This window comes from Delphinapterus leucas, chromosome 2 (genome assembly GCF_059928025.1).
Source record: "Delphinapterus leucas isolate spDelLeu-1000000601 "Yukka" chromosome 2, BTC_Dleu_Yukka2, whole genome shotgun sequence".
Lineage (NCBI taxonomy): Eukaryota > Metazoa > Chordata > Mammalia > Artiodactyla > Monodontidae > Delphinapterus > Delphinapterus leucas.
In genome coordinates, this window is record NC_143130.1 from 93,592,415 (window position 1) to 93,617,998 (window position 25,584).

The 25,584-nt window shown below is 45.0% G+C and overlaps 1 protein-coding gene across 2 annotated transcripts in view; it reads right to left on the bottom strand.

Moving 5' to 3' along the window:
• Positions 1-23,680, bottom strand: part of SORD (sorbitol dehydrogenase) — a 45,203-nt gene extending 21,523 nt beyond the window's left edge. Inside the window, exons 1-4 of one of the 2 annotated variants that reach the window (XM_022587195.2) lie at positions 23,471-23,677; positions 13,156-13,189; positions 9,100-9,264; positions 1,753-1,912 (exon numbers count right to left, since the gene is read on the bottom strand). In XM_022587195.2, the coding sequence (XP_022442903.1) occupies positions 1,753-1,912; positions 9,100-9,264; positions 13,156-13,189; positions 23,471-23,533 (422 nt within the window). In that variant the 5' untranslated portion in view covers positions 23,534-23,677. Of the gene's footprint in view, positions 1-1,752; positions 1,913-9,099; positions 9,265-13,155; positions 13,190-23,470 lie in introns of both variants that reach the window. The other variant, XM_089907277.1, reaches the window with a different exon arrangement.
• Between the last annotated feature and the right edge of the window lie 1,904 nt (positions 23,681-25,584).

The window sequence follows — 25,584 nt, forward strand, 5'->3', positions numbered from 1 at the left end:
CACACAGTTGGCAAATGGGAGAGACCAGTGGTTAGTCTCAAGCTTTACCGCCATGCTCTTCTGCCTTCCACGAAACACTTGTTTGCCACTTTGACTTGGAAAAGGACCCAGAAAAAGTGGGAAGATTCAAGAACCACTTGCTCAAAGGTGGACTCTGCGCAGGTAAACTGCTCTCTCCTAGAGTGCTGACTTAAACTCATCACGAGGTCCCTGGCCTGTGACTCCTCTCAAGGCTTCCAGTAGACACTAGAAAACTCAGATCTGTCAGACCGCCCCTGTGACTGGCACCTGGACTTCAAAAGACAAGCCCCATCCTAGCCAAAAGAGTCACTGCCGGGGCCAGGCTGGGGTAGGAGGAAAATGTGCCTGGTTGGTTCAGAAGGAAAGCAGCATCCCAGAGCTCCATGGGCTGGGGCCCATGCAGAAGGTATAACCCTCTGCTTCTGCCAGACACAACTTCCCCAAATCACTTTGAGAGTTGAGGTAGGGTAGTGAGCACAGGGCAGGAGCTTGAGAATCACAGCCACCCCAGCTTGACTCCTGGTTCTGTTCTGTGTTCAAGCCAATTAGCCAGTTAGCCTTCTCCTGCCTCTGCTGACTCTCACACAATACTGCAATACTGGTGCCCACCTCGCCATTACAGTTATGAAAGTTAAATAAGGCATGCAAAGCACTTATTAGCACAAGGCCAGGCACGTAATAACAATAATTGTGGGGACATCCCTGGTGGCACAGTGGTTAGGAATCCATCTGCCAATGCAGGGGACAAGGGTTCGAGCCCTGGTCCGGGAGGATCCCACATGCCGCAGAACAACTAAGCCCGTGCGCCACAACTACTGAGCCTGCGTGCCACAACTACTGAAGCCCATGCGCCTAGAGCCAGTGCTCCACAACAAGAGAAGCCACCACAATGAGAAGCCCATGCACTGCAACGAAGAGTGGTTCCCGCTCAACACAACTAGAGAAAGCACACGCACAGCAACGAAGACCCAACGCAACCAAAAATAAATAAAAAAACAAACAATAATTGTGACTTTATGTGCATTGCCTTATTTAATCTCCAAGTGATTAAAGGAGACTGAAGCAGGGCTTCCCTGGTGGCACAGTGGTTGAGAGTCCACCTGCCGATGCAGGGGACATAGGTTCACGCCCCAGTCCGGGAAGATCCCACATGCCGCGGAGTGGCTGGGCCCGTGAGCCATGGCCGCTGAGCCTGTGCGTCCAGAGCCTGTGCTCTGCAACGGGAGAGGCCACAACATTGAGAGGCCCGCATACCGCAAAAAAAAAAAAAAAAAAAAAAAAGAGACGGCAGTGGATCCAGGGTCCCAAAGCTCAAATTGCCCTGGCTCCACGCCACAGTAAATCCTAGTTGTTGCCAAGGTTTCTACTGTTACAAGATCTCTTTCTCGTTGCTGCAGTGGAAACCAATAATGGAGGACAACTACAATAAATTATCTCCAAGATGGCTGGAGAGGAGTGAGTGATTTCAGCAATGGTTTTCTATTATGGCTCTAGGTGAGGGAAAGTTAGAGTGAAAGACTAAAAAGCAAGCGCTGTGAGTCAGTCTTAGCCCTAGTCAGGCTACCCTCCCTCAATGCCTCCAAGAAGGGCAGGCCTGCCAAGGGATGCCTCATGTCTAGAATTATGAGCTAAAAAGAATGAAGAAACCACTATAGGAAACTAGAAGAAAGAGCACCAAACAAACATTGGAGAAGAGGTCCCAGGTGGCACAGCTGGGCCATGGGCACTAACTTGTAGCAGAAGTTAGCATTGTGCTTGTAGAACCGGCAGAGGTTCCCGTCATCAGGGGGCGTGGCACAGAAGAAGATGGTTGGTGACAGATTGTATCGGCCAATCTTGCAGAATTCATCAGCTTCTCGGGGAGCACCAGGCTCGATGGCAACACGATCACCTGGGGGAAAAAAAACACACAGGCAGGGGCAGAGATGCTGTGAAGAGACATGTGCTCATGGACAGATGCCAGCAGGGGAATCTGGCCGAATGAGCCTCCCTCCCCACTGGGGACCCAGGGTACGCCAGGCAAGCCCAGCCCATTAGTGCCTGCAAAGGAAATACCAAATGCAGCACATACACTCTGGAAGAAAATGACCAGTCCGCCTCTTCACAGGCTAGTTTGGCCTGCCTGCTCTTTTATTGGCTCATGGAACAAGCCAACTTGCCCCTCCAGCTCCACAGCCACCTCCCAGCTTGGGAAACACACAACCAGTCCCATCAAGCCAGGTTTAGTTCCCATTTCAAACTGCTGTGAAAGAGGTGGCTAGTGTGCGGAATTTGCAGGCATTTTTTTCTTCACCTGTTTTGATAATATGCTGAAGGGAGTCATAATGATGGCATGTTTTATGTTCAGTCTCCTAGACAATAACTGATTCCTGGTTAGCAGAACCACTAAGACAAATGACCCACAGAGGCCTCAGACTCGGGTACAGCAGAGTAACTTTCAGGCTTGTGAACGGCCAGCTCTATTGTACTTCTATTCTGTGTCTCACTACGCCCACTTGGAAACCCAGCTTTAGAATTGGCTCTTGCATCTTCTTAGTATGAAAATTTTCAAATGTACAGCAAAGTTGAAAGAACTGTATGGTGAGCACCCAGATGTTCTCAACTTGGTTTCTTCAATTAACATTTAGCTACAAATTAATCTGAAACTTAACCTTCAAGATAACTGGGACAATATGCTTGTAGAAGTGTTTGCTCCCCTTTGCTTTTATCATCAGTGTACCTCCTTAATCCCCTTCTAGCCTGATTCACTTATCTTGTTATGAGAATAATGTGTAACTTTGTGGCTGAAGACTTGCAAAGAATGAAGATAACGAGAAATTTTATTCTCAAAATAGTGACATATTACCTGCAACCACAGATTCAATATCAGCCCTGAGAATAAAGATCCTTGGTACTTAAAAAAAAAAAAAAATTAACTACATTCACTTTATCACATATCCATCCCATCTATCCATCTCTCTTCCATCCATCAATTCATCTTCTCTTCTAATGCATTTCAAAGTAGGTTGCACACATGGGTACACATCACTCAGCTTCCTATCATTATACTTCAGCTTGCATATCATTAGACTTCAAAACTTGTTTATGGTTCCTTATTAAGGTAAAGTTTAGATGCTGACAAAATGCACAAATATTAAGTAGATCATTAGATGAAGCTGATAAAGGCATTCACTTGTGTAATGTAAACTCCCATCAAGACAAAGAACATTAACACTACCTCAGAAATTTCATTCCTTCAAGTCCCTTCCCAGCCAATCCCCACCCCACCCCCAGAGGGCGTACTAACAGAGTTAGGGCCCACCTGTGCCTGAGGACTGTGTTAGGAGCCTGAGAAGAACCTGTGAGAGGTCTGCCCTTCACCAAGCAGAGACATGTTAAGCTATTTTTATAAGTCTTTTGTGTTCAAAGGACTTACTGGATAGTGTAGTCCTGGTATGTAGTAAGTACACATTAAAAGTACCAGTAGTGATGGTGATTGTAGTAGTAGTAACATATAGTAGCATTAATAACAATCTTTATTGAATTTATCATTGTTATAATTATCTGAGGTGGTACTATCACAGAGGAAATTCAAACAATAAGATAAAAAGGCAGGAGGATGTGACCAAGATGGCAGAGTAAAAAGAACCTAAGCTCACCTTCTCCCATAGGCACACCAAAATTACATTTATAGAGTAACTATCAATGAGAACTAGCAGAAAAGATTTTCCACAACTAAATATATGAAGAAGGAACTACAACAGATGGGTAGGAGGGGCAGAGATACAGTATAGTCAAGGCCCACACCTCTGGGTAGGCAACCCACAAACAGGAGAATAATTACAAATGCAGAGGTTCTCCTCCAAGAGAATCCAAGGTCAGAGCCCCACATCGGGCTCCCCAGCCCAGGGGTCCTACACTGGGAAGACGCATCCCCAAAACATCTACTTTGAAGGCCAACAAGACTTTTGTACAAGACAGCCAGAGGGGGCTGTAGGAAACAGAGACTTCACTATTAAAGGACACTCACAAAATCTCACACACTGAGACCCAGCACAGAAGCAGTAATTTTTTTTTTTTTTTTTTTGTGGTACGCGGGCCTCTCACTGTTGTGGCCTCTCCCGTTGTGGAGCACAGGCTCCGGACGCGCAGGCTCAGCGGCCATGGCGCACGGGCACAGCCGCTCCGTGGCATGTGGGATCTTCCCGGACCGGGGCACGAACCCATGTCCCCTGCATCGGCAGGCGGACTCTCAACCACTGCGCCACCAGGGAAGCCCAGAGGCAGTAACCACTTGCTAATCTTGGAGAGCTTCCCAGAGAGGCAGGAGGTAAATGGGACTCCTTCTGGGAACATAGATGGTGGCGGCAGCAATTTGGGGGAGCCTGTTCTACCACAAGAACACTGGTGCTAACAAGTGCCATTTTGGAGTTCTCCCTCTTGCCTATTAGTGCAAAGGGCTTACGTGCCCACCAACCAGTCAGAACCAGTCCCAGGACCCCACAGGCTGCACAGCCAGCCATGCCAGGACTCAGCCTCAGCTACCAGTGGCTGGCAGCCTCGGCACAAAGCAGGGCATGGCCGCCAACTAGGCCAGGAACCAGACCCACCAACCCACAGTAGTCAGCATGCCACAACAGGAGGCCCCATGATGCCCACATAGGTGACACCCCTCTGGTGACCAGAGGGAGCGTGCTGCTGGCCCCACAGTATATCTCCTACATCAGTCTAATTCTCTAAGATTGGGAAATGAAACTGATCTAACTAATGTATAGGAATAAAAACAGAATTGGGCAAAATGAGGCGGTAGAAGATTATGTTCTAAACAAAGGAACAAGATAAAACCTCAGAAGAACTAAGTGAAGTGGAGATAAGCATCTACCCAATAAAGAGTTAATTCAAGGTAATGATCATAAAGTTGCTCAATGAACTTGGGAGACGAATGGATGAACACAGTGAGAAGTTTAACAAAGAGTTAGAAAATATAAAGAAGAACCAAACAGAGCTGAAGAATACAATAACTGAAATTAAAAATAAATACACTAGAGACTCTGGTGGGGCTAATGGCGGACTCTGGGAGGGCTCACGCCAAGGAGTACTTTCCAGAACTTCTGCTGCCAGTGTCCTTGTCCCCACGGTGAGCCACAGCCGCCCCCTGCCTCTGCAGGAGACTCTCCAACACTAGCAGGGTAATATGGAAAATCAAAAACTGTGCTGTACCCCTACAATCTTCCCTTGAGCTCCCCCCCAAATTTCCTTATAATAGTTTTAGAAGATTTGCCTTTCTGAATAAAGTTATTTACTACTCCATCTGACTTTTATTTTCATGTAGGATACGAGGTGGAAGTATACATCACTGAGTTGGGACTTTTCTTATTTTTAATATAAGAATCGAATGCTATAAACTTCCCCCAGACACTACTTTAGTCACATCCCACAACTGTCATTGTTTTTTTATTACCTTTAATTTCAAAAAAATTTCTTTTAGTTTATTTAGTGACTTCTTCTTAGACATGTGGTTTATTTAGATGAGTGTCATTTAACTTCCACATATTTGGGAGTTTTCCAGATATCCTTCTGTTATTGATTTCTAGTTTAATTCCATTATGATCAGAAAATGTATTTTGTATGACTTAAATTCTTCTAAATTTGTTGAGGTTTTATTTCCCAAAACATGTTCTATCATGGTGAATGTTCTACGTGTACTTGAAAAAAAATGTGCATTCTGTTGCTTTTAGGTGGTATGTTCTAAAAATGGCAATTAGGTCAAGTTGACTTTAGTATTATTCAGGTGTTCCGTATCCTTTCTGATTTTTCCATCTTCCTGTTTTATCAGTTTTTTTAGAGAGGAATACTGAAGTCTCCAACTATAAATACAGATGTGTCTATTTCTCCTTTCATTCTGTAAGTCTTTCCTTGGTATATTTTGAAGTTTTACTGTTAGGTACATCAATATAGAATTATTATGTCTTTCTGGTGAATTTTTGTAATACTTCTCTTTATCCCTTGTAATATTCTTTGCTCTGAATTACAAGTTTTATGATATTAATATAGTCACTGGCTTTCTCTCGAGTAGTGTGTGCATGCTAACGTTTCATATATTTTTATTTGTAATCTATTTAAATATTTATATTTTAAAAGGGGTTCCCTATAGACAACATTTTTTAATATGATCTGACAATGTTGAAACAAAGCAGGACCCTACTATGGTCCTTCTCCCCATGTCCTCAGCCTGCCTTTTGTCTGTGGAAAAACTTCAGCCAAAGAATAAGTTTAATGAGAGAAGTGAGAAAATGAAGAAACAAAGGAAGACAGTCAAAGGAGAACAAATAATAATAATTTAGTCATTAAGCATACTCAAGGAACTTTAGTTCCTTCTCAAGGGCTATAGGTAATATTCTGAGCCATATCCTGTGAGCTGTCTTATAGATACTGAAACCCCCTTCCAGGTGGAAAATATTAACTACATGATGACCAGACTGAAGCCATGACATAAGCTGCCACAACTCCGAGAACTGGCTTCAAGGAAATGGGAACAAACCGACCCTGGAACTGAAGCCTAAATGTACTTAAATCAAGATGACCCTGATCAGACCACCTCATGATTAGTTTCAAGATGACTGTCAGAGCCGACTGTGCTGTTTTTGCATGTAGCCCCCTCCCTCTGTCTATAAAAGCTGTAGCCAACTGATTGTCAGAGGGAGGAGTCGGCCTTTGGACAGGCGTCCGCTCTCCCCCCCCTCCCCGCACCTTGGTTGCCTGCATCCAAAATAAAGCAAGCTTTCCTTTCCACCTAAAACAAAACAAAACAAAACAAAAAAACACTAGAAGTAATCAACAGATTAGATGATACAGAGGAATGGATCAGTGAGCTGGAAGACAGAGTAGTAGAAGAAAAAAAAATTCTTTAAAACAAGGATAGTTTGGGACTTTCCAGGTGGCACAGTGGTTAAGAATCTGCCTGCCAATGCAGGGGACACAGGTTCGAGCCCTGGTCTGGGAAGATCCCACATGCCCGTGCGCCACAGCTACTGAGCCTGCGCTCTAGAGCCCACGAGCCACAACTACTGAGCCTGCATGCCTAGAGGCTGTCCTCCGCGACAAGAGAAACCACTGCAATGAGAAGCCCACGCACCACAACAAAGAGTAGCCCCCACTCGCCACAACTAGAGAAAGCCCCTGTGCATCAACGAAGACCCAATGCAGCCCAAAATAAATAAATAAATTTATTTATTTATTTATTTTTAAAAAACAAGGATAGTTTAAGAGATCTCTGGAACATCAAGCATACTAACATTCACATTATAAAGGTCCTAGAAAAAGAAGAGAGAGAGAAAAAGGCAGAGAACTTATTTGAATAAATGATAGCTGAAAACTTCCCTAACATGGGAAAGGAAACAGATATGCAGGTCCAGAAAGTACAGACTCTCAAACAAGATCAACCCAAAGCAAAACTTAAAGAGAAAAGGAACTAGTGACATACAAGGGAACTCCTATGAAACTATCAGCTAGCTGACTTTTCAGCAGAAACTCTGCAGACCAGAGAGGAGTGACATGATATATTGAAAGTAATGAAAGGGAAAAATCTACAACCAGGAATAAGAATATTCTACCTGGCAAGACTATCATTCAGATTTGAAACAGAGATCAAGAGTCTTCCAAACAAGCAAAAGCTAAAAGAGTTCAGCACTACTAAAATGGCTTTACAAGAAATGTTAAAGGGACTTCATTAAGTGGAAAATAAAACCACAACTAGAAATTTGAAAATTATGAAAGGAAAAATGTTATTGTTAAAGGCAAATATACAGTAAAGATAGTAGATCAATCACTCATAAAGACAGGAGGAAGGTTAAAAGACAAAAGTAGTAAAATCATCTATATCCATAATGAGAAGTTAAGGGATACACAAAACAAAAATATGTAAAATATGATGTCGAAAACATTGAACATTGGATTGGGGGAGTAAAAATGAAGGATTGTTAAAATGCATTTAAACTTAAGAGATCAGCAACTTAAAATAATCACATGTATATATATATAGGTTTTTATGTATATAAGTATTTATGTATATCCTGATATCTGGTCTCCTCAACTAAACTGAAGCATCCAGGGATCATACCTTCTCAATTTTCCATATCCTCCAAAGCACTGGGCACAAGGCTGGACCCATTGTAGATGCTGATTAAGCGCCTGTTATAACTTAAATTTAGAGAAGCCCACTTCCTATTATGACTTATATTTAGAGACCTTGTCCCACAGGTAAGAACCAATCAGTGGCTGTTGGAAGCTATGAACCTTCCATTTTGGGATAACCCTGCAAAACTTCAGGGCCTTTCTCGACTTCACTGATGACAAATGGAGGGCCTGACTTAACATTCCCAAATGAGACACATGTCTAGCTTCTTCAGAGCTAGTGGATCCCTCACCATGCAGCCAGGCTCAGAGAGCCTTATAACACAGGACGGCACCTCCTGAGAACTCCCTCCTTCCCCCAAATAATCCATCATCCCCAGGCTATTAAGTGGCCTCATCAGGAAAGGAAGGTTAAAGCCAACAGCTGGCTATTCTAAGACAGCTTGGATTTAATTCACTGAGTTGGGGAACATCACAATCTGCCACAGCTGAGAATTCCTCCCTGAATTAAGCAAATCTAGAAAAATATTGGTGGTTTCCCAGTCATCCAATTATACCTCAAGATCAATGCTGCATAGAAGGCCCTGGTTCTTAGCATGTAGAGGCATTCTGTCATTCCTGTGGCTGGAACGTTTTTCCCCTCCCCTTTACTTGGCTTATTTCTTACTTGCCTTCAGGTGTTGAACTAATTGTCCTTCCTCAGACAAGCCAGGGGTCTGGAGGGTAGTATACACTGATTGCACCCTGTATTCTCCTCTGCTGCCCTCAACACAATTTTGATTAATTTACTGTCTGTCCCAGCTGCCTTCTCCTGCGGAACATAAGATCCATGTGTGTAGGAACTGAGACTGTCTTGTTCATTGCTGTATCCCCAGTGTTTAACAGAGGGCCTGACCCTGAGAAATCACGTTCAGATATTTGTGTTGAATGAATAAACAAATCCATTGGCTGAAGGGCTTTGCTGACCTGGTTTTAGGCGTTTGACCAATGATCCCACTTTTACAACTGTTCCTGAGGCTTCATGCCCCAGCACCATTGGCTTTTTCACAACAAAATCTCCAATTCGACCATGCTGCCAGTAGTGGACATCTGAGCCGCAGATTCCAACAGAATGCATCTTCAGCAGCACCTCTGATAAGATAAAGGAGAAGGAAAAAACAAGTGAGGGAGGGAAGGACCTCTCTGCCCCTCTGAGGCACCCTGGAGTTTTTCCTCTGGATGAAGGAGAGGGCTTGGTTTCAAAGGCCAGGTACAAGATTTAGATGACAGAGAAAAACAAGCTAAACAGCAACCTTGATTAAGTCTTGTAAGGCAAGAAAGCTTCCACAGAGCAAAATAATTGCATGTGAGGGCGAATTCTATGCATCAGCTTGGCTTGGATATGGTGCCCAGTTGTTTGGTCAAATGCTAGATGTTGCTGTGAAGGTGTTTTTTAGATGTGATTAACACTGAAGCACATCCATGTTCATTGCAGCTTTACAATAGTCAAGATATGGAAACAATCTAAGGGTCCACCGATGGATGAACGGACAAAGTAAATGTGGCATATATACACAATGGACTATTAGTCATAAGAAAGGGAAATCTTGGGACTTCCCCAGTGGTGCAGTGGTTAAGAATCCACCTGCCAATGCAGGGGACACGGGTTCGAGTGCTGGTCTGGGAAGATCCCACATGCTGCGGAGCAACTAAGCCTGTGTGCCACAACTACTGAGCCTGCACTCTACAGCCCGTGAGCCACAACTACTGAAGTCCACGCACCTAGAGCCCATGCTCCTCAACAAGAGAAGCCACCGCAATGAGAAGCCCGCGCACCGCAACGAAGAGTAGCCCCTGCTTGCTGCAACTAGAGAAAGCCTGTGCACAGCAACTAAGACCCAATGCAGCCAAAAATAAATAAATAAATAAATTTTTTTTAAAAAAGGAAAAAAGAAAAAGCAACAACATGGATGGACCTTGAGAGCATTATGCTAAGTGAATAAGTCAGAGAAAGACAAATATCTTATGATCTCACTTACATGTGGAATCTAAAACCAAAACCAAAACCAAAACAAAACAAAAACGTACCAAGCTCCATAGATACAGAAAACGGTGGTTGCCAGAGGCAGTGAGTGGAGGGTGGGTGAAATGGGTGAAGGAGGTCAAAGGGAACAAACTTCCAGTTATAAAATAAATCAGTCATAGGGAGGTAATATACAGCATAGTGACTATAGTTAATAATACTGTGTTGCATATTTGAGAGTTGCTAAGAGAATAGATCTTAAAAGTTCTCGTCGGGACTTCCCTGGCGGTCCAATGGTTAAGACTCTGCACTCCCAGTGCAGGGGGCACGGGTTCAACCCTGGTCGGGGAACTAAAATCCCACATGCCGCACAATGCAGCCAAAAAAAAAAAAAAAAGTCCTCATCACAGGTAAAGAAATTTGTAACTATTTGTGATGACAAATGTTAACTAGACATTGTGGTGATCACTTCACAATATATACAGATATCAAATCATTATGTTGTGCACCTGAAGCTAATATAACGTTATATGTCAATTATACCTCAATAAAACAAACATTTAAACCAGTAGATTTTGAGTAAAGCAGATTACCCTCCACACTGTGAATAAGCCTCCTCCAATCAGTTGAAGGGCTTAAAAGAATTCTGAGGTTTCCTGAAGGAGATGGAATTCTCCACAAGACTTACCTGAAGTTTCAACCTGCTGGTTATCTCTACAAATTTCAGACTAGGCAGCTTCCCCCACCCTGTCTCTCTCTATATCAAAGTAAATCTATATATAAATAAATATAAATAATAACTTTTCTCTCAGTTCTGTTTCTCTGGAGAACTCTGATTAGTACCGAATGAAAGATATTATTAGTAGGAAGAAGTGTGTCAACTACCTAAGAGAAAAAAACTGTTTTCTAGGAGATAACTGTTTCCAGACAATTAATATGCTATGCTTGATCCTTAACCATTCATGAGAGAGGTTGGCACGATCTAGGCTTGCCAATACTTTGTGTGCTATCAGGCTGAGTTCTTCATGCCTGTTATTTTGTTCAAAAGTGCGCCTTTAATTTAAACCATCCAAAGATTTCAACTGGCATTTCTCCTTCACAGGTTTGAATATAGTGAGATTTGGTGATATTGTTTTTGTCAGTTTTCCAAGTTTACAATAATGATGCTACTGAGCCCCTTTGCTGAATTAAATCCCAAAGGATTACTGGTCTAGTCTGACTGAGTTTACCACATTACAAAATATCTCCCTGAGAAAAAGTTCTGCCTTAGAAAGACAAAGAGACCCAAAGCTCTGCTCTGCACTCAGATGTCTTACACACTGCCCTTGCCACAAACCATGGGAGATCCAACAGGTGTGGCTCTGTAGAACTTCCTTCATCCTTGGCTTTGGTGAACAGAGTAAGAAGTGGCAGGGTGGATCCTGAGATCAAAGGTAGGGAAAAGTCATCCGAGTTAGGAAAATTATCTCAGAGTTTCCTCTTGTGAAGTTACCAATTTATAATAAGAGATTAAATTTGAGTTGCTAGAACTCTAGCTGAAATTTACCATCATTTCCCCTTCCAATTCAAGGGCGGCAAGAAAGAGAGAAGAATGCTGCTCCAGAGAGAGAAACAGTAAAGGATCCTTTGGATCCAAAACAGCCACCCCCCCCCCTTTTTTTTTTGCCACCTCTGGAATCCACACCAACTTTTCAGAACACAATGAAGTGTCTCTTTCACTTCTCTGAACGTAGTATCTCAGTAAAAACACTGAGCCTTAAATATACATTACTTGGTAAACACTGATAGAAACAGCTATTGTCTGTATTCTTATTGCTATAGATCAGTAACCCAACTGGCCTTTGAGTAGCAAAGCTCTAGAGGCTCTAAGAAAGCTGCCTTCAATCTGATGTTCACACAGAAGCCACAGTTCTGGGGTAAGGTGGGACAAGGTGGGGAAGCACACCCCCAACTCATCAAGGACAGAAAGAGAACCGAGTGGCTGGGTGTGGGATGAGCTATCTATAGACACTTTGCCCCTTACCACCAGCCTCACTTCCTGCTGTGGGACTCCAGAGATGGAAGGAATTAGAGAACTGTCAGTTGTGATCTGCCATAGCTAAGAGGGTGGCATGACCTCCAAAAGTACAGGAAACGTGCATGTCAGCTCAGCTCAGCAGGTTCGGCCAGAAGGAGTGGAGCAAAGGTGAAGGGAACCCTGCCCCAGTGTGCTCACCCGATTTCTGCTCCTGGTTGATTAGGGTAGTAGGGTAGGGCTGCATGGAGCCCCTCCCATCCCCACTGGACAGAAGGTCCTGGTCTTCCTGGACCTTCCTGGGTGTTCCCTTTTGTAATTAAAAGATTAAGATCTATAGACTCACTCCATTTCAAGGTTTGGATTAGGGTTAGGACATGATTCAGCCACCCAAATATAAGCCACACAAATATAAGCCAACTTCTGGCTTAAAGAGGACCGAGTAACTCTGTCATTAGTTCAAAACAGGAACAATTCTGCCTTTGGTCCATAAATTGAAGAATTTTATGTCAAAAACTCTTTGGGAGAAGTCAGCAGTTTGATATGGTAACTCTCTTGGTTCTACCACTGTTTCTTTTATTTCATGTAGCAGCCAGATTGAATCTATCCAGTCATGCTGGGGACAATGGACTACGTTGAAAGCCTAACAAAAGCATAGTTTGTTTTTGTTTTTGTTTTTTGCAGTACACGGGCCTCTCACTGTTGTGGCCTCTCCTGTTGCGGAGCACAGGCTCCAGACATGCAGGCTCAGCAGCCATGGCTCACGGGCCCAGCCGCTCCGCGGCATGTGGGATCTTCCCGGACCGGGGCATGAACCTGTGTCCCCTGCATCGGCAGACGGACTCTCAACCACTGCGTCACCAGGGAAGCCCAAAAGCATAGTTTTTAATGGAGGCTTTTAAGTAATAAACAGTAGGAAAAGAGGGCTAAATGAGCAATGCACATGTGTCTCCAGGGTAAACAATAAGAAACAATAAAATATAAGGCAAGTATTCCCAGGACCTACCATTTGGGCCTGGTTCAGGGATAGGATAGTTCTCCTAAAGGAAACAAAATAGAAAAACCATTTAGTATGCATAATAACTTTACCTTATGAACATTTTCAATCTTTTTTTAAAATTAAAGTTTCATTCAAATAATTCTTCTTATAATTAACACAGACTCAGACCATACTTCTGCTGGGTAGATGCCTGAGGGGCTACCCTGAATACTGCTGACTCTAACTTCTGACCTCATCCCACCCACTGGTGCAATTTGCTGTGGACCAAGAAAAAGTATACTACTTGCACACCCTGGGAGAAAGGATGCTTCTGGGTCTCTAATACGGAATGTGGAAAATACATCCTTAGATACAGATTTGTTTGGTCTGGCAAACTCATACAGGGCAAGGATGAGGTGTTTCTGGCAGTTGCATAGGAGGGTTTTTGTCTCTAGACGGGTTGGAGAAAGTGCGTGTGCTCCGCTCATTCACATCAGTGCACGGACCAATAGTTGTTACTTACTCTCTTCCAAAACCTCCCATGTGGTGTTTTAGAGGCCCCTTGGGAACACATAGGACCTGCATTTTGCCCACTCTCACCGAGTTAAAAAGCAATCTGGTGTTCACAGCTATTTATCATGAGGATGATGATAATTTACCAAGCTTTTTTCCCACTGCCAACTGGCTAGGAAATTCCTGGTGACAGGGAGGAAGGGCAGTGAGTAGCCAAATCCAAGTGTTCATTTTATTAATTCCTTGAAGGCAGCCAAGCAAGAAGAGGGAGAAGGGATGTAAAAAAGTGTTCACTGTACATATTGTGCCAGACAGTCTACTGGGCTTTACATACATCATGGCACATGGCCACCATTTGTAGATGAGAAACCTGAGGCTAGGAAGTTAAATAACTTGGTCAAGGTCATATGGCCAGAGTGGATAAACCAGGTCTAATCCCAGGTGTGTCTGACTCCCAAGTCTGCCTCACTGCATCCCACTGCACCCCCAAGGTAGAATCTGCCTTTTCTCCTTCAGTGGTGATGTAAGGAAAGTCAATCAGGGGATGAGCATTTTGGAACTGGGCATAATGCACAGTGCTCTGGGAGGAAGCACTGCTCAAACCTTGCCTCCTTCAGAAGGCCTCCCCCAGATACTTTTATGGGTAGCAATAAATAATCCTAGGGCTGGGAAGGGATAGTTAGGGAGTTTGAGATCGACATGTACACTAAAATGGTTAACCAACAAGGACCTACTGTATAGCACAGGGAACTCTGCTCAGTGTTATGTGGCAGCCTGGATGGGATGGGAGTTTGGGGGAGAATGGATACATCTATAGGTATGGCTGAGTCGCTCTGCTGTGCACCTGAAACTATCACAACATGTCAATCGGCTATACGCCAATATAAAAAAATAATAATAATCCTAGGGCTATTTTGCTAGCAAGATAAGTACCTAGTTGCCAAAGACTATGCCTTCCATCTCTGGCACCAGGTACAGTGCCCTGCTCCAAACCTGGGGGGCTTGCACTGGTTAAATAATCACCCTCCATAACAGTATTTCCACAGGAAGTCTGAGGTTCTTGCTCATTGGAGATTACCAGCCCTTTCTGTTGTGACAGCTCGATGCTTATCTGAACTCCCTGTCTCCAGTGAAACAAAGGTCAAAGGGATAATGCTAATGCTGATTAGCTAACACTGACCAACTTCCTTTTGTCAGGTCCTGTGCTAAGTGCTGTGTATGCATCACCTCAGCTCATCCCTAGGACAATCCTATGTAGTGCCTTTATTATTACCCCATTTTTTGTATGATGAGGCTGAGGAATGGGGAGATTTAGCAATTTGTCTATAGTAACACTAAGGTAGTAAATGATGGAGCTGCATCCAAAGCAGCATCACGTGGGGTCAAGAGGCAGCTTTTTCATCTCTTAATAAATTTGGAAGGCAGAGAGGAAAGAAGGAAGGAAGGAAAGGAGGGAGGGAAGGAGGGAATCCATCTAGGACCGGCAACTCTGGATAGCTGGCTGTCACCAAAACCTTTCTCAAAATTGCTGGTTCCACATCTGGCATTACACAGTATCAGGGACTGCTGTGTAAAGCTCTGCTTCTGTTACACAGAGTAAAATTTTAAATTGCAGGTTAAATTGAAACTAAAGAGTAAGTAAGGCCTTTTGTTTCAAACATGGAACTGTACTCTCCCCCACCCTCATAGTCCCCTAAAGACACTAGTAGGCAGCTTCCCGGGCACTGGGAATTCCACAGCATACTCTTCACATCCTTGGCTCCAACCAGGCCAGGCCCAAACACCCCATTTGGGGTGGAAAGGTGGTAAGAGCCAAACTCAAAGCCACAGTTGGGGACACCAAGTTGCCCTTGGGTCACTAGAGATTACTACTGTAAATGTCTGTTGGAATTAACGGAGCTGACCAACTTTGCCCTTACCACCTGGGCAAAGCTGCAGCGTCTCTCCTGGACACCAGAGGGTGCTGTGCCCATAACCTGGTTTTTCCTTAGTAGCAGAACACACGTTATGGAGAACTTAAATACCTCTCCCTGAAAACCAACTTTCTTTTTTTTCTCTTTCTTGTTGATTCTAATCACCCTTACAGCTCAGCTTGGCTCCTGTCTCCCTTCTCTGCAGGAGACATGCCACCTAAGCACTAGACCATGTTAAGACCAGTCTCTAAGTTTGTAAATATTATCCTAAGCGTGGCTGCAGGGCTCACAAGGTCTTCAAAAGTTATTACAGCATGGTTACTAAAAAAACCCTGCTTTTCATTTATGGTTCCTTGGTATGATGTTGGCTAAATCCTGTTTACTTAATCTCCTTTTCTGTCTCAGATTACGGTGGTGATATTCTTTCATTTATCCTATTTTTCATGTGTCAAAATTTCTTAGCTCCTCTGAGATCGGGAACTTTCACTTTTAACCCCCTGCCCCCTTTCTTCATTCCCAAAGGTTTTGTAATCAGGCATATTCATAGTTTCCTGAACAGGATTTCTTATCTTTCTGTGAGTGATAGTGACAAGGGGATAAAGAGGAGTTGAGTAACCGTTCTTTACTGAGTTATGTAAGTTTTACAGCATTTTTCACTGAAATACTTAACTTACATATTCTCCTTTCCATGACCTTCAGGTCTCCCCACCACTGGCACCACCACCACAAATAAATCACGGAAATACTTCAGGAAGAACTCTCTGTGGGAACACAGAATCATCTCAAGTGCCTCTCACATCCTAAATGTTATCTTGCCTTTCCTAAATATATTTTCTCAAATTAGCTTAAATATATATTTCCTGAATATACACTATTGGCCCCCTTTCCTCAACTTCCAGCTGCACATCTGAGTTCACACCCTCGGTACATCTTGCCTGGATTGCAGCAATGGCCTCAACATGAGGAGAAATTAGAAGATGCCCTTTCCCTCCTCCAGACAACATAGCTGGTACAGTGGTGAAGAACTCAGACTCTGGAATCGCTGTCTGTGCTGAAACCCAGGCTCCCCTCCAGGAGCTGTGTGACCTCGGGGCAGTTACATAACCTCTTTGTGCCTTCAATTTCCTCCCCTGTATAATGAAGATAATCATAAAATAGAGTGCCCTTGGGAATTCCCCACCAGTCCACTGGTTAGGATTCCTCGCTCTCACTGCCAAGGGCCAGGGTTCAATACCTGGTCGGGGAACTAAGATCCCACAAGCCACGCAGCACGGCCAAAACAAAACAAAAACAGTGCCAGACTCACAGTAAATAAATTAGCTCTTATTACAAAAGAAATAAAATCAAAATCCTTTCTGTATAATCAGCTCACAATACGGTTGAACCAGCTCTGGACAACCCTGTCCGTTTCCTCTTGAAAAGGGTAGTTTTTAAAAATTGTTTTGGGGAAAAGCTGTATTTCTCTTGTTTTCACGTCAATATTAAGAGAACCTGACTGCTCCTTAAAAGGCTGGAATTCAGAAGAAAGTCAAGTAGGATTCCAGCAGTGTTTTCAGGCTTGATTCTATCAGTTGAGTGTAAAAGCCGTACTCCCTGCCTTAGAGTAAGGGACAACAGGCAGGGCTAGGAGAAAGCGGCCAGTTTTGCCCTAGGTCCTTGCAGCCCACCTTTGCCACCTGCTCTGCCTGCCAGGTCTCCTGTCAACCTGTTGGCTGGCTGCCCTACACCCTCAAGGAGAGCAGAGCAGACAATCTTACTTTTGCTTCCCTCCCTCCTCAACTTTCCCCCTCCCTTCAGGGATTGAAGGGTGTTTTGAGGGTGGGAGGAAAATCCAAAGGTTTCCCATTTGGCCACTTTATCCTAAAAGGCTTTGTTCTAGCCGCATTGGTCCTGTCCTGGCAAACTCGGGGTCAAAGTAGAAGGGTCAGACACTCTCCCAAAGTTCACTGAGCCAGTCTCCAGCCTCCAGCCCAGGCTCTCTGGGCTCCAACCAGCCTCCTGCTGATAACAATCTTTCTAAAATGCAAATTCATTTAAAGTGCCCAGTGGCCCTGCAAAATCCTAAACCCCTCATTTTGCGGGCTACCTGCCTCCTTGCAAACCTCCTGCAATTCCGAAACCACCGCACACTCACTCCCTCACCTCAAGGGGGCCATTTCTCCACTGGCCAATTCCCCTCCTTCTTCACTGAGATCCCACAGGAGGTGGGAAGTGAGGGGAAGGGAGACATCTAGAATGACTTTCTAATTCCTGTGGGAACTCAGGGAGATTTTAGGTTTGGGTGTGTTGGGACTGTGGTGTCGGGGGACATCCAGGTGGGGTTGTCCAATAGGTCGTTGTACTCCTGGGACTGGGGATCAGGCATGGGTCAGGGACAGAGACTCATGAACATGAATCATGAACATGGAGAGAAACAATGACTTCCTGAAAAAAGCCTTCCCTATCCTCACCATCCTTCCTCTCCTGAGTTTCCCCAGCACCTACAATTGAATCCATATGGGATGGTTAAAGGATTATTTCTCAGCTGTGATAAATAAACTATAAAAAAATTCCTCCTAATTCAAAATGTATGAACATAACTATACCTAAACCTATTAGATGCTTCTTTATTTAAAGGGAAAATATGAAGACTCTGAGCTTGGTTGGATGCCCTAGCCTATTAGTATCACTGATTAAAGTGCTCACTGTGTTCAGGTCTATGTAACTGAACACTTACATTTCTAAAACATTATTGAGCTGAATATCACTTCACAAAATCCAACCATATTTTCTCCAACAATTAATGTTCTTCTTGTAAATCTGGTTTGGGGAAAACTGCCAGCTTTAACAGCCACACTAAAAGACTTAACAAGTGGACGCCAATACGGTATACATGAGTACGTATTTTTCCTCTGTAATTTCTCTATCATGCAATTTTAAAAGAAATTTTCCCCACATCCATCCATAATTCTAGTTTTCCCCACAGAACAGGGTTACTTTTACCAGGTCTCTTAGTAGTGCTAGGACTTATTACATAAAATGTTAAAATCCTATTTGTGGTATTGTTTACTGTTCCTCCTGCTTTTAGGGGAAAATGTTAGCTTTCCACTTCTTGGCCTTTTGCAGACAAAGGCACTACCCTTCCATAGGAGTTGGCAGAGATGGCAGTATTTGCTGGATTTAACTGCCTATTGTTTATCTGGTTGGGTTTTGTTTTATTGTTGAAACATAATTAAGATGAAAGTGAAAGGAGGCATTTCTTTAGGCTATTTGCTACTACCTAGTTTTCTCTTTTTCTGAAGGAGTTTTAGATTCTGTTTTCAGCCTCAACTGCCTCTGACTTATAAGTCTAGCTCAGGTATTAAAGGGTTAAGTGGCCTGCATTTCCTCACTCACATTAATCTCCCAGTTTAACCCAGCTTTTCCTTGAAGCCTTTCAGGGCCCTTTAATTTGATTCTATAGAAGCAAGCAGCTCTAGTAGTAGCAAAGCAGCTCTACTAGTAGCAAAACCAGGGAGAGACCTGACATTTAGGACCATTCCTCTTTCTACAATCCCCTCCTCCTCACCCCAAATCTTAACAGCAATGTGTATATGCAAGGAGGGGATGCCTTGAATGTGCTGTATTACAGATACAGAATTATCTTACTTTTTGAAATATCATTACAGATTCAAAGCAATTCTTTTGACATCTGGCATAATACATTTCCTCACAGAGCAAAACCTCTAAGAAATATCTTCATGGTACTCTGATTAATGTTTAAACTTGATGCTGACACACTATTTTCTCTGCCCTTTGTAATTAAACATTAACCCATCACTCTGAAATGATTCTTTTCCCTTTAACTTGTTCTCTTCTCATGCAGCTAATCATAAAACAAAAATGTGACTACATCCCCTGCATGGTGTCCACCTCGCTGCTCCTGTTCTCCCTGTCCAGATGCCTGGAATCGGATAGAGCTGGCCATCAAGAATAAGGGAGATAACGTGTACTCAGTATGCTCCATGGACTGGCCCTCATAGGTGATGCAATATGCACAGAAATTGATAGGAGCATTTAGAAATGTTTACAGCATTCTGACATTGCTGCAACATCCAAATGTTGGTACAAACATATTGGTCCATGGCCAACTGGAAATAAAAATAAAATTGGTCCTTCATCTCTGATACTTTGTGAAGCACAAACTATCCCATCAAACAGCTTCTTCAAAGAAAAACTAATTTGACTATTTGATATCCCAACTCTATGAACTAGTAATTCAGAGAGAGAATTCTGTAGGGGAGCAGAATTTGCCATCCCAAAATATGTCTCTAGGGCATATTAATTATTTTAAGCTGGCTATTTTTTTTAAGAAACAGCAGATTTGGGAAAAGCTCGGAAAACCCAAGTGACACATTTGTAAGGGAAATCTCCACTTTATAAGGGTGTCTCCCTCAAAGTACCAGAAAGAGGAGTATGACCTAATCTCTAGAAACTCATCAGTGGAGAAGACAATGACTTAAAACTGTATAACAACCTTACCCTTGTTTTCTGTGCTTTTCCTGGCAACCTCCCATAAGTGACTCTCCCCGCCCTCAACATCCTCTTTTCTCTTTAGCTGAGGATGGTATTTAGGGTGAGGGCTTTGGCCATTTTGGCAACTTTCTCAGTTTTCCTGGGCCTCTCCCATGTATACATGTTAATAAAATTTTGTTTTTCCCCTGTCTCATGTTAATTTAATTCTTAGGCCTGCCAGAAGAACCTAGAAGGGTAGAGGAAAATTTCTTACTCCCCGATACTATCTAATCCTCACACAACCCAGAGGTGAGTACTACTATCATCCCCATTATACAGACAGAAAACTGAAGCAGAAAGTAATTTGGCAAGTCATACAACCAGAAGCAGTAGAGCTGGGGCTAAACTCCACTCTGGCCCCAACCTGACTTGTGACCTCGTTACTGTTTCCATTTGAAGAGATCTCAGCCAGCTGACACTGTTTGCTGATAGGCTGTTCGTCTCTATGCATCAGCTTGGTCACCTCTTCCATTGCTCCTTAAAAGTCCACACGTTCTCTATTTAAAATGGTGTGTGTGTGGGGAAGAGGGGATATAGGAGTCCTAAGTCCTCATGATATGGAATGATATAAAGAAACCGACAGTCTCTCAGTATATACATGTGTATATACACTCCCACCCTCTCTGATTTACCACCCAACTTATAAATGCCCCAAAGCCCAAACCACTGTGCAGGCCCAAGTCCCCAGGCCACGGGGCACTGCCTCCGCCCTTGCTGGGACTGTGGTGATCACTAGCTACCTAGTAGTGAAGGAGTTTAATTTTTCCTTCCCTGCAGCCACAGCTTGGAGAAAGAAAAGGGAATTCTGCCTTCTCCACAGGCAGGTAGGAGGAAGGCTGGGTGTCAGGTTTCCTTCCTGGTAGGTAGGGGACAAGTTTCAAGTGGCCCAGGTCTAACCCCATTTCAACCCCAAACCACTTAGCCTATTTGCTTTAAGGAAGGGGGTGCAAGGGCAGAGATACCCTACCAGGGGGTCCCCTATGGAGGCGCTGGGGGATGACCATGCTCAGGAAGGAGTGGTGAGGGCCAGAAGAGTCTGTGTTGGGTTGCAAGTGTCTCCAGATCCCTAGAACTAAGGTAATTTCTCAGAGACCCCAAAATGTCCTGTCCCAGAGACATCTTAAATTCAAGCCTGATCTCATCATTTTCATCTACTCTCCTTTGTCTAGTAAATGAACCCCATCACCTCCAACAGAGCTGGGGTCCTCCTGAATCCACCCTGAATGAACCCTTTCACCCAGTTAGCGTACACATCCCACAACCATAAGCTACATTCTCCAGCCTATCACATTCTCATCTCTTTAGGATACACTCACCCCAACCCAGCCCCTAATTCAGTCAAGAAGGGATTCTAAGGCACAACTGATAAGACCAACTGTAGGTGAGCCTCCCCACCCTCCCTCTTCTTTATTCAAGGCTTTGTTCTACTGAGCCACATAAACAGTGGCTGAGCAGTGGGAGAGCCTGAGCTTAGGAATTAAGGTAAAGCAGATACTGGGGTTGTAATTACAGTTCTGCTCATTATTAGGTACATGACTTTCAGGCAGGCCCTGAGCAGATGGAGAGGCAGGGCCTATCTACCTCTCCAGCTTCACCACCGGTGCATTCAGTGCATCACACTATTTACAGGACCGGTAAACAAGACTTGCGATTTTGTACTTCACTTAGTTTGCACTTGCTCTTCCACTTACATGAATGACCCCCAGTTTCCGTCCAAGAAACAGCTAAGTAGCATCCATCTCTTCCAGAGCCTCTACCCTGGGCCAAGGGCACCCTGTGAGGCCTTTACTCTCTATGCTCCATCAAAGCCCTCACACAGTTTTATTGTTTACAGCATCTGTCTGACTCCCTAGAGCAGCTTGGGGGTAGGGGCTGTGTCCTCCTCCTCCTCTCTGGACCCCCAGCCCAGTGCTTGGCACATGGCAGGCACCCTCTCATCTAGTAAATGTTTGTAGAATGCAGGACTGAGCTTGAAATCACTCTGTAAGCTGTGTAGAGCTGTACCACTTTCCTTTCTTCATAATACCATCTGGCATTTGCAGCAATAAAAACTAATAGTGTCACTTTAATTCAGGACCTTGGGTGGAAGCTCCAAGGGGAGTAGAAAGAACACTGGAATGGGAGTCTGAACTTCTGGGTTCTTTTTTGGGCTCTGTTAACTAATGAAGCCTGTCACCTTGGAGATGGCACCTTCCTCAGCTGAGGAAATGATGAGTTGGCTCTGGGCAGGAGTTCTTAGTCTGGGGTTCACAGACCTCTAGAGGGTCTATGAAGGAGAGGCTTAAAGGAAGTCCATGAACTCTCTGAAACTGCTGCCAAACTCCATCTGTTTGCATTCTGTGGGGAGAGAGACCACAGATTCTCAAACAGTCAAGAACTGCTAATCTGGATACTTTTCTGAGTCTCTCCAATCTAGACCCTGGCGCATGTTCTCTGTGAGGGGGAAGGAAGTGCTAGGGAACAGCAGAGATGGCCGGCACGGGTCCCACATACCTACTGCCCAGGCCCGCCTGCGAAGGGCTCTGTCAAGGGAGCCCTGGCACAACCACAGGGCTGACTCTGCAGCTCCCAGAAGTTTGGCCCCATGAGCCACTGCGCAGAGGCAGGATCTGGAGTGGAGAAGACACACACATAATGCTCTTAAAGGAACAGGGGAGCAGCATCAGGAAGGAAAATGGCTGGAACATGAATCAGATGTGGACTACGGGAGGTAAGGAGGAAAGGAGCTTTAGAACATGACGACTATCAAGATCCAGAAATCTGGAACAGGCATGGCGAACACCAAGAGTCTTGGAGATGGAGGCCTGTGCTGGCAGGAAAGTGGAAGGAGCTCGCACTTTCTGAGTATCTATTAAGTGCTAGGTACTCCGCTGATCATAATAATCCTGCAAAGGAGGTTTTATCAGCCCCAAGCATGAAAGATTAAATACGAGTTCCACAGCTTTTAAATGTCCCTATGGCCCCCCTTTCTGCCCTGCACTGTCTACTCAGAGAAGAAGTTCAGCACGCGTCCTCTAAACCAGGCAGCCTCTCTGGTATCTCTTCTGCAAAGTGCAATGACAAGAGGCTGGACTACGAATCTGCAGCTGGCAAAGGAGGGAGAAGGCTTCAATCATTTTGCAACCTTCCTGGGTTCTGGCCACGTGCCGGCCACTGGGCTCGGTTCCAGAAGGCACGCGACAAGAACCCTGCTCTTAGCACCTTAAAACTAACCGCCTACCGTGCCCCTCCCCCCAACATGGTAACCAGCTCCTATCTGGGCGGCCTGGGCGCGCAGCGTGGGGCCCGCACCGCGCTGGAATTGGCCAGCTCAGACCGCGGCTGCGCTTGGAAGTGACTAGGGCAGGAACGGGCAAGACTTCCCACTCCCATTCCAGTTTTACCAAGCGCAGGTCTCCGGGTCCGTGTACCACCAGGGAGAGGTTCTCGGGCTTGGCCGCCGCCATGTCGCTCTCTACCTCTTGGGTCCGCCGAGGCTCCAATCCGCAGCTCTTGAGGTGGTTCGGTTGGCGGCCCCGTGCAGAGCTGGGGATAAGGGGCGGTAGGCTGGGCTTTGCCTGGGAGCGCGTGCCCGGTCCGGGGCGGGGTTTCCTAGTCTCTGACAGCCGGGGCGGGGCTAGCGTGGAGGGGTGGGGCGGGGCGTGGAGGGGCGGGGCGGGGCGGGACTGCCCTGCTCCCTCCCCCTGGCAAGCCAGGGAAGGGCGTGGGGTGGGGGATTGGGGGTAGGGGATTGGGAGAGGGGGGCCTGGGGCTGGGGAGGAGGGGGTAAGGAGGGGTAGAGAGTGTAGGGAGGGAGTAGGGAGTGGGTGGGGAGGGGTAGGGAGGGGTGGCCAAGGCCAACCCAGATCCACCTGCACTGTTTGTCTCACATCCAAGGGGACCAATCTGCCCTGAAAGTAGTCTGCAGAGGCAACCCCCCCCAGACCAGAGTTCTGAAACTTTAGCTGCAGAATAAGGGGGATGGGCAATGTGGGGCAGTTTCTCAGGACCAGCACTGAGATTTTGATGCAGTAAAGTCTAGTCGCAGCTGAGGCCTGAGGGTCAGTATTATTAGCATTGATAATGCTGAGGCTGCAGGTGGGGCACAGTCTACAAGTGGGGAACAGGCCCTGCATTGATGCAGTGTCCATGTTGGCCCCATGTCCCCAGCATCCACAAAGTGCCTGGCACCAGAAGTGAATGAACGAGTTGATGCGTCATCCCACGGGCCTGACACATCAGTGTAAAGGAGCTGTGAAATGAAATCTGCGAGCCACTTTCTCTTAACCAGCTCTGCTTCTTATATTAGAAGCAGGATTTCTGCCCAAATTTTTTCTTGAAGCCTCTCTCCCCTTCAACAAATAGTGAAGTTTTACTCTAAGGGGAGTGAGCTGCCCTCTGGAAAGGTCTAAGTCTGCAAAGGCCCCACCCTCCTTTTCAGACTTTGAAGACAGTGTAGGGATTTCATTCCCTACAGCCTTTCCTCCTCCTCCAGACACTCTACCAAATCCTCTGACCTCCTCCTGGACACTTTCCCCAGCACCTCATTCCTTGAAGATGTCTCAGTGTGGCACTTACTGCAGGCCCCACATATGGGACACAGCCTGTATTTTCACCAGTAATCATCCCTTCCGAAGATGCACTGGAAGACCACTGCGGCTAAGGCCTCATTTCTTTCTTTCTTTTCTTTTTTTTTAATATTTTATTTATTTATTTATTTGGCTGCCCCGGGTCTTAGTTTCAGCATGTGGGATCTTTAGTTACGGTATGTGAACTCTTAGTTGCAGCATATGGGATCTAGTTTCCTGACCAGGTATCGAAACCGGGACCCCTGCACTGGAAACACAGAGTCTTAGCCACTGCACCACCAGGGAAGTCCCAGGCCTCATTTCTTAAACAGAACCTGGTAAAGTGTTCTGTACAGTGTAGGATCTCAAAAACAAAATTGTTTTTTGGATGATGAACATGGATCAAGCTCTGGAATGCCAATAACGACAAAAAGGGAAGGAGCGGGGGGGCGTATTACAAGGTATAACAGGCAGTGGGATGGATTTTGCAGGGGACTTGCAGAGTCAGTCCTGTTTTTGCTTTGAGACACCTCCCACAAGGTTTGGCTGTGCTTGGCTTGTTCCCCAGGTTGTCCCTGCACTCAGCTCCTGAGCAGGCCTCGGAGAGATGACTGACCAGGAGTTGCCTGCCTTCGCTCATGCACCTGAATTTAAAATTCAGCCTCCCCTCCTTGTCTTGAGGAGTTTCATCACAGTCTCCCAGAATGTGTTTCCAATGAAAGCTGAAGATGGAGAAAGCCCCAGGAATGGCTTAAGAGCTGAGGGCTACTTGAAATAGACACTTCTTGAGTTTTAAATTAAGAAAACGGAACACCAGAACCAAAGCAAGAGTCACTAAAATAATGACACAACTGCCATACTTGGAGTGGTATTTGTTTTCTCCTGAGCAATAGGACTTTGAAACTCTCTTGAAGGTTGTTGGCTGAGGACCAAGAGATTTGGAAGGGCAG